This window comes from Vanacampus margaritifer, chromosome 8 (assembly GCF_051991255.1).
Source record: "Vanacampus margaritifer isolate UIUO_Vmar chromosome 8, RoL_Vmar_1.0, whole genome shotgun sequence".
Lineage (NCBI taxonomy): Eukaryota > Metazoa > Chordata > Actinopteri > Syngnathiformes > Syngnathidae > Vanacampus > Vanacampus margaritifer.
The window spans coordinates 14,721,405-14,737,956 of record NC_135439.1 but is presented as its reverse complement, the minus strand read 5'-3'; the positions used below and the strand labels follow the sequence as shown (position 1 = coordinate 14,737,956).

General features: G+C 39.0%; 1 protein-coding gene across 1 annotated transcript in view; it reads right to left on the bottom strand.

Annotated features, from left to right (window-relative positions):
- Nucleotides 1–3,878: 3,878 nt before the first annotated feature.
- The window catches only part of foxp4 (forkhead box P4), a 121,289-nt gene continuing 108,615 nt past the window's right edge, over nt 3,879–16,552 (bottom strand). The window contains exons 15-18 of the mRNA XM_077573578.1: nt 13,167–13,288; nt 12,611–12,677; nt 10,738–10,910; nt 3,879–9,246 (exon numbers count right to left, since the gene is read on the bottom strand). Coding sequence (XP_077429704.1) covers nt 9,099–9,246; nt 10,738–10,910; nt 12,611–12,677; nt 13,167–13,288 — 510 coding nt within the window. The 3' untranslated portion in view covers nt 3,879–9,098. The remainder of the gene's footprint in view (nt 9,247–10,737; nt 10,911–12,610; nt 12,678–13,166; nt 13,289–16,552) is intronic.

Below are 16,552 nucleotides of genomic sequence, written 5' to 3'. Positions count from 1 at the left end.
GCGAAAACACATTCTGTTCGTGAGAACAGAATCTGCCTCGAACACACACCCACACACACTGACTCTGTTGGCATCATCGCTCACGGCCACTCTAAATCTAGTTCAACTTGTTTGTGAGATATTGTTTTGAGAAAAAGTACCCGGAGAGTATATTTTGTCTGGAGATCGGCACAGCTGCAAATCTGTTGTATAACGTGTTTTAAAAGGCGTTTCACTTTCCAAGCTCGATACTATAAGAAGCCATCTTCCGCAAAGGAGGGGGCACAATGGGCACTCTGAAAATTCCACCTCCTACGTGATGTTCAGGGTCGTCCCGATGTCCGGAGATCTCTGTTTTAATAAATCATCTTTGCAATGGTGTTTTTTCTTACAAGAAATCTGTCTTCATATTTTTGTAACACGCAAAAGAGGACAAATATGTGTAACCTCTTCAGTTCCCACACAGCAGAGAAAATATACTATGTTTGTATGTATCGCTACTCCATGGGTATATTTTGAAGGTTTACAAATACCATAACAACTATGCTAATTTTCGTTAGCACATCTACTATGTTTTTTGTTTGACGGTATTATTTTGCTTGGTTGAATATACAATGTTTCATTCTCAATTGTTTTATGCCAATTTAAATATAATATTCAACGGGTAGTATTAAAAGGTGGATTAGGTCACTTAAGTCCAAGATGCACTGCCCGCCATTTTGTATAACGAAAGTTTTTCCCTTTTCTAAGACAGTGAGGGAGTGAGAACAGGAATATTACTTTGAAAGCCATGTTTTAATAAGTTTACGTGTCTATCGAATGAATGAATGAATTAATAGTTTTTTATTTCAAACCTGTATCAAAAGAAAAATTTTAAAAAGAAGAACTTTATAAATCAAAATGCATACCTTACATGAGAAACAGTCTTTGCATTATACAATTTTATTGCTTTTAGCACAACATTGTAAAATAGATTGTGAGGTGGAGAGGTTATTGATAACGTCTGAGCTTTGTGAATGTCATTCATGAAAGGCATTGTATGAACACAAAGGATTTTAAATGATTGCGTATACTCAAATGATGGCCTCTAGCGGGAAAGCTTGGACCTTGCCATTCAATTCAACAAAGAAGAAAACAAAAAACACAATTATTACTAAATCCTTTCTTTGCTGTAACATTCTGCGTTTATTATTTTTTTTTAAATAAACTTTTTGTTGTCCTTCCATTCTGCCTACAGACACAACATGCGATTGGGAGAGTTACCCTCCCCCATGCCGCGCTCTCGTCATTCAACAGACGCAATTCAAGATTTTAGAGCGTCCCTTTAGGAACGCTACGAGACTTAACTTGCTTTCCTTATTGGCGTTTCACATTGCTCGGCAGAGAGCCTGCCGCCATTCTACGTCACTACGCACGGAATGTGTTGCGACGTAAATAACAATGGCGGCAAAGTAAATTTTCTCCAAAATGTATTAGACTGGAAATGATTTCTTAAAAAAATGAATCTCATAGTTATGTCAGTAACAACCAAATAAATAACATAGAACAAACTTGTCATGACAGTTCCTTTTTTTTTTTTTTTTTTTACAAACGTTCAGAAGTTAAGAAAATAAAGGTTTCTTAAATTATTAAAAGACCCAACTGTGAAATTCATTTCTTAAAGACCTTAATCAAATGTGTGAGGGAAAAAAGATTTGAAAGTTTTTAACCCAAATTTAAAAAGCATTTACACTCGAGGCTGATTTCAGTCATGTTGGCAGCTTATTCCATTTGTGTACAGCACGACAGCTAAACGCTGCCTCACCATGTTTGCTTTGAGCTCTAAATGGTATTTAACATACGTTTGAGTTGATCAGAGCGTGTGGACGCTTGCAGTCGCAGTTCAACTCGGCATGTTGTGTTGCTTTTAGTGAGTCAACATGCTGTTTTGGAGGACAGCCCACTGTGGCAGGCCACAGACATGGAAGGGGGGGAAAGCAAGGGCGCGAGGAGTGGATGACAGGGAGAGAAAAGATGTCAGCATGGCTCTATGTACAGTACACTAAATGTATTTAGTGACTCATAGGGTCTGCCTGGACCTCAGTGCTCTGCATGATGTTGGGCCCTTCACACCAAGCCACACACACAGACACGCATGCAAGCTGATATGCGTATAAAATGCATCAAATTTTCACAAGCAGTACCGACTGGTCAAATCTAAACTCAGCCATACCTTCACACCTAATATTTACTCAGTCCAGATGAGCAGTCAGGAAGAAAGCCAGAGCATCAGCGCCAAACACCAAAGTGACACGCCAAGAACAACCTCTTTATGTTGCTTTGCACCCTGGCTCACCTTGCGCAAGCATATATCCTCATAGTCCCCCGTATGCATGCCGCTGTATGTTTGCACGCACGTCTCCAGCACACTTCTCCCAAAAGTAAAAGTCACATGGATTTCAGTGTGAGTGAATTTCCTCCCAGATGATTAAAATAAGTTCCCTAAAAGCAAAAGATGAAACTAAGTTTCAACTTTCCCTACGAAAAATAACGGATAAAAAAAAACATGCAGCCATTTTTTTCCCCTCTCCCTGTGGCAACATATGCAGAGTGCAGTGCTGAGGTTCAAAGACAAGCTGGAGGGCATGTGCCAAACCTGCAGCAAGAGAAAGCACAAGGAAGGAAAGGAAGTATATAGCAAGGTGACAAGAACTACAGTAGTTTGAAGCATAAACACTCCATCAATCCATCTCGCCTGCTTGTCACTGTTAACTCCATCACAAAGTGCGCAGATAGCTCACCCTCAATGTTCTGAACTCTCTGGCGCACCCTGTTGGCCGGATGCTGTCAGTGGATGTTTGTTCCAGTCTGCATGTTTATGTCATGCTGCTTGTGTTGTCCGGTTTGTTTACTCCTCCTGGTGGCTGCTCTTTGTATCACAACACACCATCAGCAAACTTGACTCCGCGTTACTTATTGTCTTATTTCTTGGCATGTTCGTGTTTTAATCTTACAATGTATGATATACATTAAGGAAGCAAATGTTTTGTGCAAAAGCATACAAACAAAAGGCTGCTGTTACTTAACATATTATAAAAATTAAACGATTTAAATACTTATCTTAAATAATATAACTGTTTAGTGGAGCTGTTTCTCTTCTGTATGTCTCTCTGTGCACTCCCAGCTCCCTGCCAACCTGAACAATATAAGTGGCATTAAAAAATAGATGGAAGTATATTTAGTTCTGCTGGGACATCTAAAATGATTATATTAATATTGTTAACTAAGTCGATACTTTGCTCACAGTGTCAATCAAAGTGAGCATTATTGTCTTGACATTTTGATTCAGTTCTTGTTTTGGGTACCATTAGCTTCTGGACAGTTAGCGCCGACTCATTTGGTTTAAAAAAGTGACCAGATTTTCAAAATTAAAAACAGGGACACTATAATTTAGCTGAAAATCAAATATACAGGAACAGGAACAATTATAACTATAAAAAAATGTAATTGCTAGTCAATCTGGTTGTGTTATTAATTTAGCTAATGCTACATCTATCTTGGTTGAACAGCCATAAACAACCAATGCACTCACCATTATCCAACCATCTTTTTGCCGTTACCGGCAGTTATTGTAAGCTGGCAGAGCTCCCGTCGGTCCCGCATTGTAACATAATAACATTGGCCATATGCCACCACAAAAGTTTGTGTTGGGTGTGACCAGCGACCACATCAGGCTAGTAGGACATTCCAGCCTGACAAACACAAGCCAACTAGCGATTTAACAGCGATTCATCTTCTGATTTATAATAATAAATACATTTCAGTTAATAATAAATATAATACTACTACTACTGCTACTATCTACTACTGTGAATCCACTAATTAATATCAACCCCTAAAGTAACAAAGACTCAACAAGGGACAGTGTAATAAGTATTTTATTGCATTTTATAATGCCATTGTCAATAATTAGTACAGATTACATGCAACTAGACCTACTGTACAGTTTTTTATTGTCTGCATGGACAGACACAAGAAGATTCAGGTTACAAATACACAGATATATGCGTGTGTGTGTGTGTGTGTGTGTGTGTGTGTTTTATACAGCATGAAAGAAAGGGCAGTGACTGGCATCAACATGGCTACCCGGCATGGAGGCTCCACTCTGTGTCTTAAAGCCACCTGCACCCAGCCCCCGCCTCAAAATCTGGTGACACTTGCAAAGAACAAGAAATAGCAACAAAAGAAGCAAAGCCATAAAGTGAAATTAAGTAACAACGCACTGAAGAGTCACTGCTGAAAATATACACACATTCCTAAGGTTTAACCAGAGGAGAGCTGAAGTGGTCATTCGGACTTGTTTAATAAACCGTCAATGCTCCACTTTGACAGTCCCTTCCCCCACTTGAAATGACGCCGGCGAAGCGTCCAATCACACGTGACGATTGGGGCTGGAGGCCCCACGGTCACGCACACGCACAAGAGATAACAGCTATCAGTGAAGGTGATCTGTGACGTCAATAGAGACTTTTGGAAGTAGCTCATTTTCGGTTTGGTTAAGGTATCAGTTTGGTTACAGTTCAGGAGTTTTTGGACTTTGGTAGTCAGACGGAGAGCTGCATCTCGGAGTCCACATTTTGGCACCGTGACCACGCCAACAAAAAAAAGAAAAAGAAAAAAAGGATGAGCGTCAACAATGCAAGCATTTGATCTGCTTTTTCGGGATTAAGAGAGGAATTGTGTGACTAGGCACACCCCCATCCCGCCCGCGGATGATTGACAGCTCTGCAGGTCAGAGGTCAGCTAAGGAATGGCAAGGGTCAGGGGTCAGAGGGACACAATGTTGGCACCTGAAAGGACCAACAGACAGTCCACATTTGTGTAAAGCAGGAGAGAGGCTAAATATTCTTACACTCGTTTTCTTTTCAAAGGTTTTGGTCCTGTCATTGAGAGAAAAAAAAGTCCTTCTGAGGTATTAATACATAATGAAATAAATTTTTAGTTTATCCATTTGTGTATTTTTTCCTTAAAAACGCATAAATGCAGTACAGAGACAAAAAAGTATCAAAATAGACCTAGCTAAGATAAATATACAAACAGATCTTACCTAAAACCACTGATCTAACTTTTATCTTTTTTCTTTCTTTTTGTTTAGTTTTTTAGCGATAATACACTTTTTAAAAAAAAAAGAAGAAAAAAATCAGCGTCCCAGACGTTTTTATGAAGAACTGAAAACATGGAAACAAAAGAAAACTATCAAAACCGAGATACCTGCAGTACTTAATATGATAAATACATAGAGTTCAGCATAAGCAGTACAGTATAGCAACCAGAGCTGCAAGCTTTACAATAGCTAAACAGGTGCAGAAAACACAGAGAGAAAAAAAAAAAGAAAAAAAAAAGCAGAAATGAAAGGAAAGAATGCCCTGGAGAGAGATAAGTCAATCATTAATATACAACAATACATCATGTTATGCCAAGAAATGTTACGCGGCGGCGACCTGTCAACAATCTTTATAAAAGCGCCTTGTTTACAGGTGTACCTTAAAGCACAAGATCATCTACATGTTGGACTGAATGCAGCAGTTCCTCTTGTTTGGACTGAAGGAGCCGTGATGAGTGTGTGTGTGTGTCCTCTCGGGGAGTGGTTACTGCTTTTTTTTGGGGGGGGGGAGGGGGGGTGTCTTTGGATATTTGGTCAGAGTCTGTGTTTGCACGAACCCATGTAGCCCTGCTTCAATGCTTCTGTGCCACCCATGTGTATGTGCATGTGTGTGTGTGTGTGTGTGTGTGTGTTATTCAGCCTATCATCATCGCACCTGATAACAGTTTCCCTGCAACGGCACATCGCCCCAATCCCGGGTTCCCCGTCATGCTTCAGGTCGCAGCTAAGGCGAGGTAGTCTTTACAGTCCGTTTTGTTTGTTTTTGGGCTGAAGCACACGTAACGCGTCAGGGAGTCCACATATTGTTAATAAGATCAGGAAGAATGTATAAGGAGGGGAAATATTGAAAGAGAGTTCCAAAAGGAGGTAGTATTCTTTTTGGTCTGTCTTTTTGCTTTCGAAGAAATAAGTTGCAGTTTGAACGCAAAAGCTTCTTCAATTAAATAAGAAAATGGTGTCAAGTGCAAACGTTAAGAATGAAAACGTGATGTCCCTTGCTTGCTGTCCTCTCACATTGGAGAGGTATCATTTGTAGTATTATTACTTGTTCCCTCTTTATGGAAAGATTCCTCGCTACACATATTTGGAATGACTTAGTCCTGGGATTGTGTTTGGAACACACGTTAGCCTGAGCATGGCAGAGTCACGCTTCCACTTCTAAGTGCTTTTTCTTTTGTCTAAGTCAGAGGAACTGTGCATGTTAATACTTAATTGTACCAAGCAGTATTACGGCCACACTGAAAATAGAGAGAGAAAAAAATGATATAAGAATAATCGACAATGTTATGAGATAAAAGTTTCATTTTAGAATGTTTGATGTTTGTTACAGTATAACATTTATGATGTAAATGTTTATGTCTGTTTCTGAAGAAAGAAAATTCAACTTTGGGATTTAGCAAGTATTGAATAATGAGTGAGTTTGACATTATGCATGTTTCGGTATCGGGCTGATACCCCGCCTTAGTTCAAGGTATCTTACTCGGGATGGTGGCTGATATCTTATGGCCGTTTTACGATCAGGAATTAGAAATAACAAGAATAGAAAATTGCTATTCATGTAATAAAATCGTAATGAAAAAGGCTATATTGGGATATGTAGATCTTTCTTTTAGGGATAGGTGAGTACCAGTATCTCCCACCCTCTTGTAGCCGTTTTACAATCAGGAACTAGAAATTTGAAATTAAAAGGATAGAAAATGGCCATTAATTTAATGACATTTTGATGAAATCTTTCCTTGAAATTATCTGTCATTGTTTTTTGGGGACAATTTTATGTATCAAAAGTACGTGTGGTATGGGTGAATAGTAAGATGACGAATTGTTCTGATATCGGTCTGAAAAAAAGTGGTATCAAATACCCCTAGTTTTTTGGGGAGAAATTGTATTTATCAAAAGTAGCCTACTTGTGGTATTGGTACTTGGTATCAGTATTGGTAATACTCAAAAGTTGACTACCGGTACCGAAAAGAAGTGGCATCAAACATGCCTAATTTTTACTAAGCAAAAATTTGATTTTGTTTTCTCATATTTTTCCTTTTCTTTTTAGTGTAGCTTTAATACTCCTTTGTCTATTTGGCCTCATACCTAATAGGAGCCGTTTGTATCCGGGAAAAAAAAGCTTTCACTTCAAATTTGTAGTTTGCTTCTCACACTTTGGTTTGGGAATGGTCAGCACTGTAAGTCCTGTTTAACTTTTAAACAATACATAAAAATAAAAAAAAAACAATAAAAAGAGCTCAAACTCCTGGTTTGTTGTCTTTTGGCCAGTTCTTTAAGAATAAAAAGGTGATGGAAATAATAATAATAATAATAATAATAATAAAAAAGGGGGGTGGGGGTGAAACAAACTACAGGGTTTTTGGTTTTCTAAATATTTCTTTGGTTACCTGTAACAAAAATAAGACGGGAATAAGAAGCAGGTAATAGATTTGAAAAATGACAAATGTTCAATTTGGCACGGTACTGTGGAGAAAGCAATGCTTTGTTGCTCATGGAACAAAATACAATTAAAAGAAAAACAGAAAAATCTCAGGTGATATTCCGTTAACACATCCTGACACATTGAATCAAAGACCGCGTCGCCACGGCAACAAATCACGAGCACAGAGCTTTGAATGGTTTTGGTAGTATCCCACGCAAAGAAGTCCCCCCTTGTTTCTTTTGGAAATTGTGGGATGAGGTATTCTCTGACTGCATTAATATATATTTTTATATATCTTTTTTTTTTCTTTTTTTTTTAAAGCTTACTGATATCTCTCAACTAAATAAACAACCAAAATAATTGAATGGCACACATAAAAAAAAATGCTGTTAAATAATTAGTTGGGATAATGGTAACTTTTAAGTGCTATTTCCAAATTTCTAGCCTGCTACACTTGGGAGTGAAAGGGAGAGGGGGACAATACTGCGCGTTGTCTTTTTTCATACTCTTTCGGAATGGCGTGGAAAACAAAATCGATACAAAAATAAAACCAGCATCGTCAGAAAAGATACATTGAAACTGAAACACCACAATGGGAATAATGCTCCTCCAAAATAAGAAAAGAATAATAACATTAAAAAAAAGGAAATGATAAAGATAAAGCTACCACGTGTTTTTTTTCCATGTCGTTGACAGGTTCCTTTTTTTTTTTTGTTCTTTTTTGTTTTTAAAGTCACAATATTTCTATAGACGTTTCCCGGCTATTTTCTTCTATGAGTGTTCCAAACTCATCTCTCCATCCTGAACAAAGGAGAAGAGACAGCACTGGATGTTCCTTTTCTTGCAGTCTTTTTGGGTGACTGGGACAATGTCTTTTTCTTCTTCTTGTTTTTTCCCCCTCAATATCTCACAAGCAAAGAGAGGCCACACCCCCTTCCGGATGTGTCGGGGCGCAGTCCGAGGTATTCTTTGAAAGCATCTTCCTCTCTTTCCATTTTGAAAGCCGAACGTTTGCTTTGGATCTGATGAAAGATTGACTCCAAAGTGTGTCGGGAGATGGAGAGGTATACTGCACGACCCCCTGGCGAATGCGCCCAATCTATATACACATGGTCACACGTGTGTGTGTGCGTGTGTGTGTGTGTGTGTGTGTGTGTGCGTGTGTGTGTGTGTGTGTGTGTGTGTGTGTGTGTGGGCCTACACGGCTAGCCGGGCAGCCTGAGTGAGGAGGACAAGAGGTTACATCCAAACCTCTTCGGCAGAGGCCGAAGGAGGCTTCGATTAGTGAAGGAGTGCGCCAGTGTGTGTGTGTGTGTGTGTGTGTGTGTGTGTAAAGAGACGTGAAGTTAAAGCAGTGCTCCACAGACTTAAAGTAACGGAGGTCTTCAAACCCTGTTTGGAGTTTTTCAATGTCGTCCTTGGTTGCTTGCTCATAACGACAAATCAAAATAAAAACATTCTCGTTTGTTTTCTTTTCTCTCCTTTTTGCTTAAGTGTCGCTATCGTGTCTGCTGACCAAGCCCCGCCCCTCCGACCCCGTCCGTGGGATCCGTCTTACTCCAGGTCGTCGGCGGGCAGGTCGTCCTCCAGGTCGCGGTCGTCGCTCGGCAACGGCAGGTTGTGCGCAATCCCGGCCAGGAGGGAGACGGGCCGACAGTCCTCCTCGATCTCGGTGGGTTCCTCTTTCACGTGCACGGCGTGGCTGCAGGGGGCGTGCGCAGGTAGTAGTCAGTGACATCGACGCGCGCCGTCATTGGTCACACTCAATTTATTTAACACACTGAACTCAATCAATAAGGCAAGCAATTATATGTTGTTTATATTTGAGTTGTTTTGAAAACTTGCTGCTGTATAGAACAGCTTTCTGTTAAAGGTGGCAAATTTGAGGATTTTCCTGATGATGTGGTCGCCCACTACACCAGATCCACCCCTGCACTGAACTAATATTATTATAATAATTACTCATATCGTCGCATATCTAGATAAGCTCTAGATATGTCAAATATATTTTTTTGTTATATGCCATGGGCTGCTAAAAACAGTAGTTTGGATATGTCTGGCTTAAAATAAATTATATTCAACACTTGAAATTTTATTTAACCCCTTCAGAACTGCCTTTTTTATGTTGGGCAGTTTTTTTTATTTATTATTATTTTTTTACTGATTTTGACTCTTTTCCCACATAAGAACAACATGGGAATATTAAAAAAAAAATTGGGGGGGGGGGGGGGGGAGTTATCTCATGTTTTTATGGCTGTAACGTGTTGTAAACTTACCAAGCTTATATGTAACATTTTTAACATGAACATCGTGCAAATCAACTTTTTTTTGATTGTGATGGGTTAGCCAGGATCCCATCAGAAGTGATGACATCATCTAAATGATACGATGTTATCGGTTTAGACACACAACTAGGCCACGCCCACTGCAGTCATCTATGGGCCCGAAGGGTTTAAGACTAAATTCAGAATGTTCTTAATGTCTCATATTGTCCACAGTTCTTACATTACATGCATTCCATTTTGTTGGTTCCATTATTGTCATTTGGTTAATTAGGGATGTTCATTCTTTTTGAGAGTTTGCATCTATTTACAATCATAAAATCATACTTATCATATTTGAATGCTGGCCTGTGAAGCCTTGTGAGAATATTTTTTTGATTTTAAAAAAAATTGACTTAAAAAGACTGATTTAATACATTTCAATGCCAATTAAGGCCTTGTTTTTAGAATCATGGCTTTTTAAGACATTTTAAGGATCCATGGGAACCCAGTTTAGTGTTCCAATGTGGACATTTTTTAAAAGTAGTTACAACACATTTGTTGAGCCTGGCATTCTGGTAAAACCTCATTGCTTTGACTTGACTTTTCTTCTTTAACTGTATAATGTATTTATTTTAATCATGTTAGTCTTTGTTAGTTTGTCAGTCTTTGTTAACCTTTCCTGATAGAAGCACTCATTTGCTCATCTACTTCCTATTGTTTCCTTAAGTAGCATCGTGACGACTTGCATTTTAAAGTTCAATCAGAAAAAGACCATTTTGTTCAGTAGTAATTGGTTGCTTGGAATTGCTTACAATCGTCATTCATTTCTCAGGTAAAATCATCTCCAAATGTCTGACATACAAATAGTGGAAAAAGTAGAAGCCAGTGTGTGTGTGTGTGTGTGTGTATGTTTGTGTGTGCGTGCGTACCTGTACTGGTGAGGGCTGAGCGTGGGACTGCAGCTGCCGTTGCTGTTGACCTGCTCCACCGTGGAGCTGACATCATCGTGGCCCACGTGCAGCATGTTGAGACTGGCTGCAGATGGGGGGCTCACCAGGGAAGAGCTGTTGAGCAGGGACAGGCTGCTCTCTGCCAGGGCCGCCTGCACACACACACAAACGCGCATAAGCTTACATGCCATCCATATAATTCAGATTTCTTTCTACACTGGAATGGCATGGGAAGAGAATAGAAAAAAAATGTTCTCCAGCTCACTTCCTTGTTTTCCCATATCTTTCAGTAGATGTGGATTGGTGACAAATGTTACTACATTTTACCAACTCAAATCAGGGAATGCCCAACACTAAGCAATTAAAAAAAAAATTATGTTTTTTTTTTGAAGGATTGGCTGAAATCTACCCAAATATGCAGACACCTTTTCCCCCCTCCTATTTTCGGAATGTGCACAATTTTGGAAAATCATTCATTAGGCGAATTGAATAAGCAGAATGATTTAAATGTCAAATGGGAACTATCTGACTCTGTTATTTTGGATGTGCCAATGGAAACGAACGGTAAATAAATAACAAGAAATTCTGCCTCAATTGGAATGAATGGGGTGAAAAAGTTCAAAAAAGTTCAGAAAAACTGTGAATTTTGGGAATAAACAAAATAGAAGCCACCATTGCGTGAATTTTTGGAATATGTTAAAATTGGAATTATGTGAGTTGAATGAAATATGAGGAGGGAGAAGCGCGTCAAATCATTGTAAGAAATAGAAAAAAAATAGGCCTTCAGCTATTACCCAATAATGGTAATAATCCTAAATTGTGTTTATATAGAGCTATTCTCAATTTGCAAAAACTATTTACAACTGAAATAATGACAACATTTCTCTTCATATCACCCCAATACAAAGCTGACCTTCGATTGTTTTTACTTTGCTTGTGAATGTGGAGATGCAATTCTATTGCTCTTCAGTACAGGGGCGGATCTATTTTTATTTGAACACATGCTACTGGACACCCTAAAAACCTATATAAAAAAGCAAGACATAAATGCATAGCATATGTTCACCTACAATGATGGATTTGTTTCACCACATTCAATGAATTCTGCTGTAAAAAAAAAAAAAGGTGAAAAATGTGGCCCTTGCTTGCTTTGATTTTCCATATGTGGCCCTTGGAAGTCGAAATTTGGACACCCATGTGCTCGATCATCTCTGAATGATGCTTTCATGCTTTGGAGGCGATGACTTGGCAAACCACTAGGGGGCACTTATACACAGTACATTCGGCATGGAGGAGGCAGTCAAAAGTCTGCGCGTTCACCCGAGAACCTCAACAGTCATGTTGTGGGACACTCAGCCACAACCTCAACATCAACGCACGCACAAACGTGATGCGTCAACTTCAGGTGTGCCGACTCTCACATCGACCCTGCTGCCCTCTCACACATCCGAAAACAAAAAAGGATAAAAGATGCGGGGACTCTCATCGGCTTGAGGATGTTTTTTGTTTTGTTTTTTTGCTGCCACGGACCATAATTTTATGCAGTAACCTTAATTGACTACTACTTGACGCCTTGTGCAAAATTGCATGTGGCTGTGTGTGTGTGTGTGTGTGTGTGTGTGTGGAAATGGGGGTGGCGCCCGTGTGAGAGAGGGAGGTGGGAGGTGAGGTTCATGAGGGAGACGAGGGAGGTGGTGCGAACGTCGTTAGGGAATCTGCTAATTATAAAAGGGAATTGATATTAGTGTCCTTGATTGTGATTGGCTGCTCTTGCTGCTGCTGTGTGTGTGCGTGCGTGCGTGTGTGCGTGTGTGTGTGTGTGTGTGTGTGTGGGCAGGAGGGCATTCCTTACCTGGTAGCTGGCGTTTAGGGATCCAAAGCCCAGGCCTGAAATCATGTTTTTCACCAGAGTGGGACTCCTACACGCACACACACGATAAAGAGAGCGAGCGAGAGAATAAGAGCGATGAGGACGGCAGATTGGGCACATATGTGAACATGTCACCTCATCCTCAGCTTAGAAACAATCATAAGTCATAAGTAGAAACACACACACACACACACACACTGTAAACAGATGCTTAAACACACACAATAGCAGACTGTCTGATAGCTGATGTGCAGGTGTGTGTGTGCATTTAATTAACCCCAGTTTTTCTGGCAATTGGAGGGAACATCTGTTTGTATTCACTAACAAGGTTTGTGCCTCCCGTGCATCTCACACAGCTGCTTGCTAATTTTGTTGACTAACAAGGAAAACACACACAGGCGCACACACACATACACACGAAGCAAAACAGTAAATGTAGGTCTATTTAGGCAATCATCATGCCAGTATCCATAAGCTCATGCGCACGTCAACCGTGGGTGCGCCAAGGAAAACTGTGAGAATGTGTGTGTGTGCGTACCCGGTCATCTTTGGTGGTCTCCTCTTTTGGTATTCAACTTCGTCCACAGTCCACACGGCCCCCTTCACGTTCTCAACACGGACAAAACATTTGTGCAGACTCAGGTTGTGGCGCACGGCATTCTGGGAAAGGAAAAAAACACATTTGATTGTATTTCATTTCAAATGTTTTGCTCATGAAATCATACAACAACTTCGCAATTCATATTTAAACATAGTTTCCTAAGATTGATGTATTAAAGTACATGAAAAAAAAATTGTAGTTATAGGCTTACACACAAAAAAAAACAAGAATAAAATACTGTGTATATAATCATATCAGAGCAGATTTTTTTTTTTGTAAGAGTATTTATTGTATTAAGACTAGGGATGATCTATACCACTTTTTTCAGACCGATACCATTACGAGTACTCAAATCTTAAGTAGTAACCGATACCAAGAACCGATACCACTAGTATTATTTTATACATAACCACCCCCCCCCACAATAAAACAATGACACATAATTTTAAAGAAAATTATTATTAAAATTGCATGAAATAAACAATGAACAATTTTCCGTTGTTCTAATTTCTAATTCCTAGTTCCTGATCGTAAAATGGCCACAAGAGGGTGTCTGATACTGGTATCAGCCACTGTCTACAGTACGATACCTCGTATTAGTACTTGCCCATCCCTTATTAAGAGTATTGTATTTTTAAGTGAAAACAATTATGCATTACGTGACACTGGGTCCCTTAAAATAAAATAAATAATAATATTAATAATAATAATAATAATAATCAGTGATAATTTTATCAGGGAAAAAATTTTGTCATATTTTTCGTCACAACATTTTTTTTTCCAGGCGAAAACATTTAACAAAAATTAAAATAGAAGCCATTCATTGAGACGATAACTAACACAATCCATTCAGAAGGAATGAAATGCGGGTGGGAGAAAAGTACCACATTCATTAAGATTAATCCCAAGCAATTATGAACTTTTTTTTTTATTTAGGTGAAAACTAAGTTATATTATTGTCAGTTCAACATGTTTCATTGCAACAATTAATCTAGACACAGCTGTATTAAATGTGCCTTGCGTGTTAAACTACAGTTACAAAATATGTGTTATAATTTTCTGTAAAAAAATTAAAATGTATGCTGAAGGAAAATATTGACTTATTAAACTGTCAATTTAGTCGACTACATTTTCTCTTTTTTTCGTCCAATAAAATTGGATTAAAACTAAAATACAATCAGATGACTAAATTATGACAAAAAGTTTAATTAATTTTAGTTAAAAAACACTATAACTAAACCTAAATTAAAATTTATTGTCAAAATGAACGCTTACAATAATAATAATAATCATCATCTTCATTATTATAATAATAATCATTATTATTATTATTATTATTGGGGATTGTGCCAACACATTTTGCCACTTGCTGTCGACTGAAAATGACATCACCATTTCTCAGAACTCAGGTAACGAGTCACGACCAATCAAGGGTCACCTGTTTTCTAGGTTTGGTCATGTGACCTTAGCAAACTGAGACATGATTGGTCATTGCCTGAGCCCTGGGCACACGTGATTCATTTTCAGTCGACAGCAAGTGGCAAAATGTGTTTTTAAAGGTATTAATTGTGCTTGTAAAATAATGATGTTATCAAATTAATTCTAGACAAAATATTCATTTCTTCCTGCTGAAAACTGGAGTAAGTCCTCAAGCTTGGTGTATTTAATAAAAATGTGTCACTTTTAAATTAAAGTGATGTGAGGAACATGAGGTACATTTAATTTTTAAACTCTGTTTATATATATATATATATATATATTCTACAACTGCGTGGTGCAGCATTATTTTATCTCGCAGTTTTGTTATCCGTCATCATCAAGCATACACACGCCCGCGCAAACACACACACACACACACACACTGAGACACTCAGGCAGACACACGGCTATCTCGGTCCGCCCCCCCAGGGACAGGCCTCCCTTTTCATCTGCCATTTGTAGTGTGTTCATGCCCAATTTCATTACCAATTTTAATTCGTCTATAATTAAATCCTGCATATTCTCTCTGACATGCTGTTGGAAGCCGAGGGGGAGGGACAGGCCAGGCATGCATCACTCGTTGCCGTAATTACACGCACACACACACTCACGCACACAAACACACAAAATTACACAAGCCATAATCAGCGCAGGAAGCCTCTCTCCCCCGCATCCCTTCAACCCCTGAGCCGCGATGCTAAGTTTTGTAAATGAGTCTGACCCCAATCTCCGCCTGCCACCCTGACGACGCACTCTCACTCAAACACACGCGCGCTCACACCCTCGACAGCCCGCCGCTAGAAAGGCGCCATTTGCATTTGTCTCCGTGATGAAAGCCTGATTCTCCCAGTTAAAATATTAGGAGTCATTTAGAGAGGGTCACAACACCCTCGTCACTCATCCAACAACACATTCAATTGTGGGCAATGCAAAAACACAATCTGTGCGTTTAATTCTACTGTATATGTTTGAGCCGTGTGTTTTCAAGGGGTGTCTAAACTTTTTTTCATTTGAGGGCTATATGCAGAAAAATGGGCCACTTTGAAATTCTTATTAAACACGCTGAAATCAATCAATCAAGCAAGCAATCATATATTGTTTATGTTTTCTAGCTATTTTTAAAACTTGTTATATAACAGGTGGTAAGGCAAAGAGCCGATAGGATTTTCTAGATTATGGGGTGGCCTCGGCCCTTTATGCCACTAGACCAGAGCTTAGGGATGTAACGATATCCAAACATCACAATACGATATTATCACCATATGAAGGTCACAGTACGATAATTATCACGATATTGTGAGGAGGTTGGCGATACAAAAAAGGTCACAATATTGTAAAAAAAAAAAAGAGCTCATACTAAAATAAAACACCATCTTTTTTTTTTACATTTTGTACTACAATCGCTAATAAGTCTTAATATTGAGGCACTTACTTGCTAATGCTCACACACATTGAGTTCCTCCACGTATTGACAGGCTTCACAAACATATTACGTTCCCCTGACCATTCGCGTGGATTTTAAACATAGAAGGGCCAAAACATGCCTTGTGAAAATTAAACGGCACTAAAAAACTAGCCACCAGAGGGTGCTAGAACTGCACAAATGGAAATCAACCTGACTTTTTAAACTGCTTTTAATATCGTGACATGACGACGACGACGATATTGTGGCAGTTTTATTATCGCAATATCACAATATTGTCATTATCGTTACATCCCTACTGCACTGCGACTATATTCCATCTCCACATTCAGAACCAAAACTGTCACTTGCCGATCATTAATGTTCATAAATCGGACTAAGAAATGGTGTTATTTTATTATCATATTATATATTGTATTAT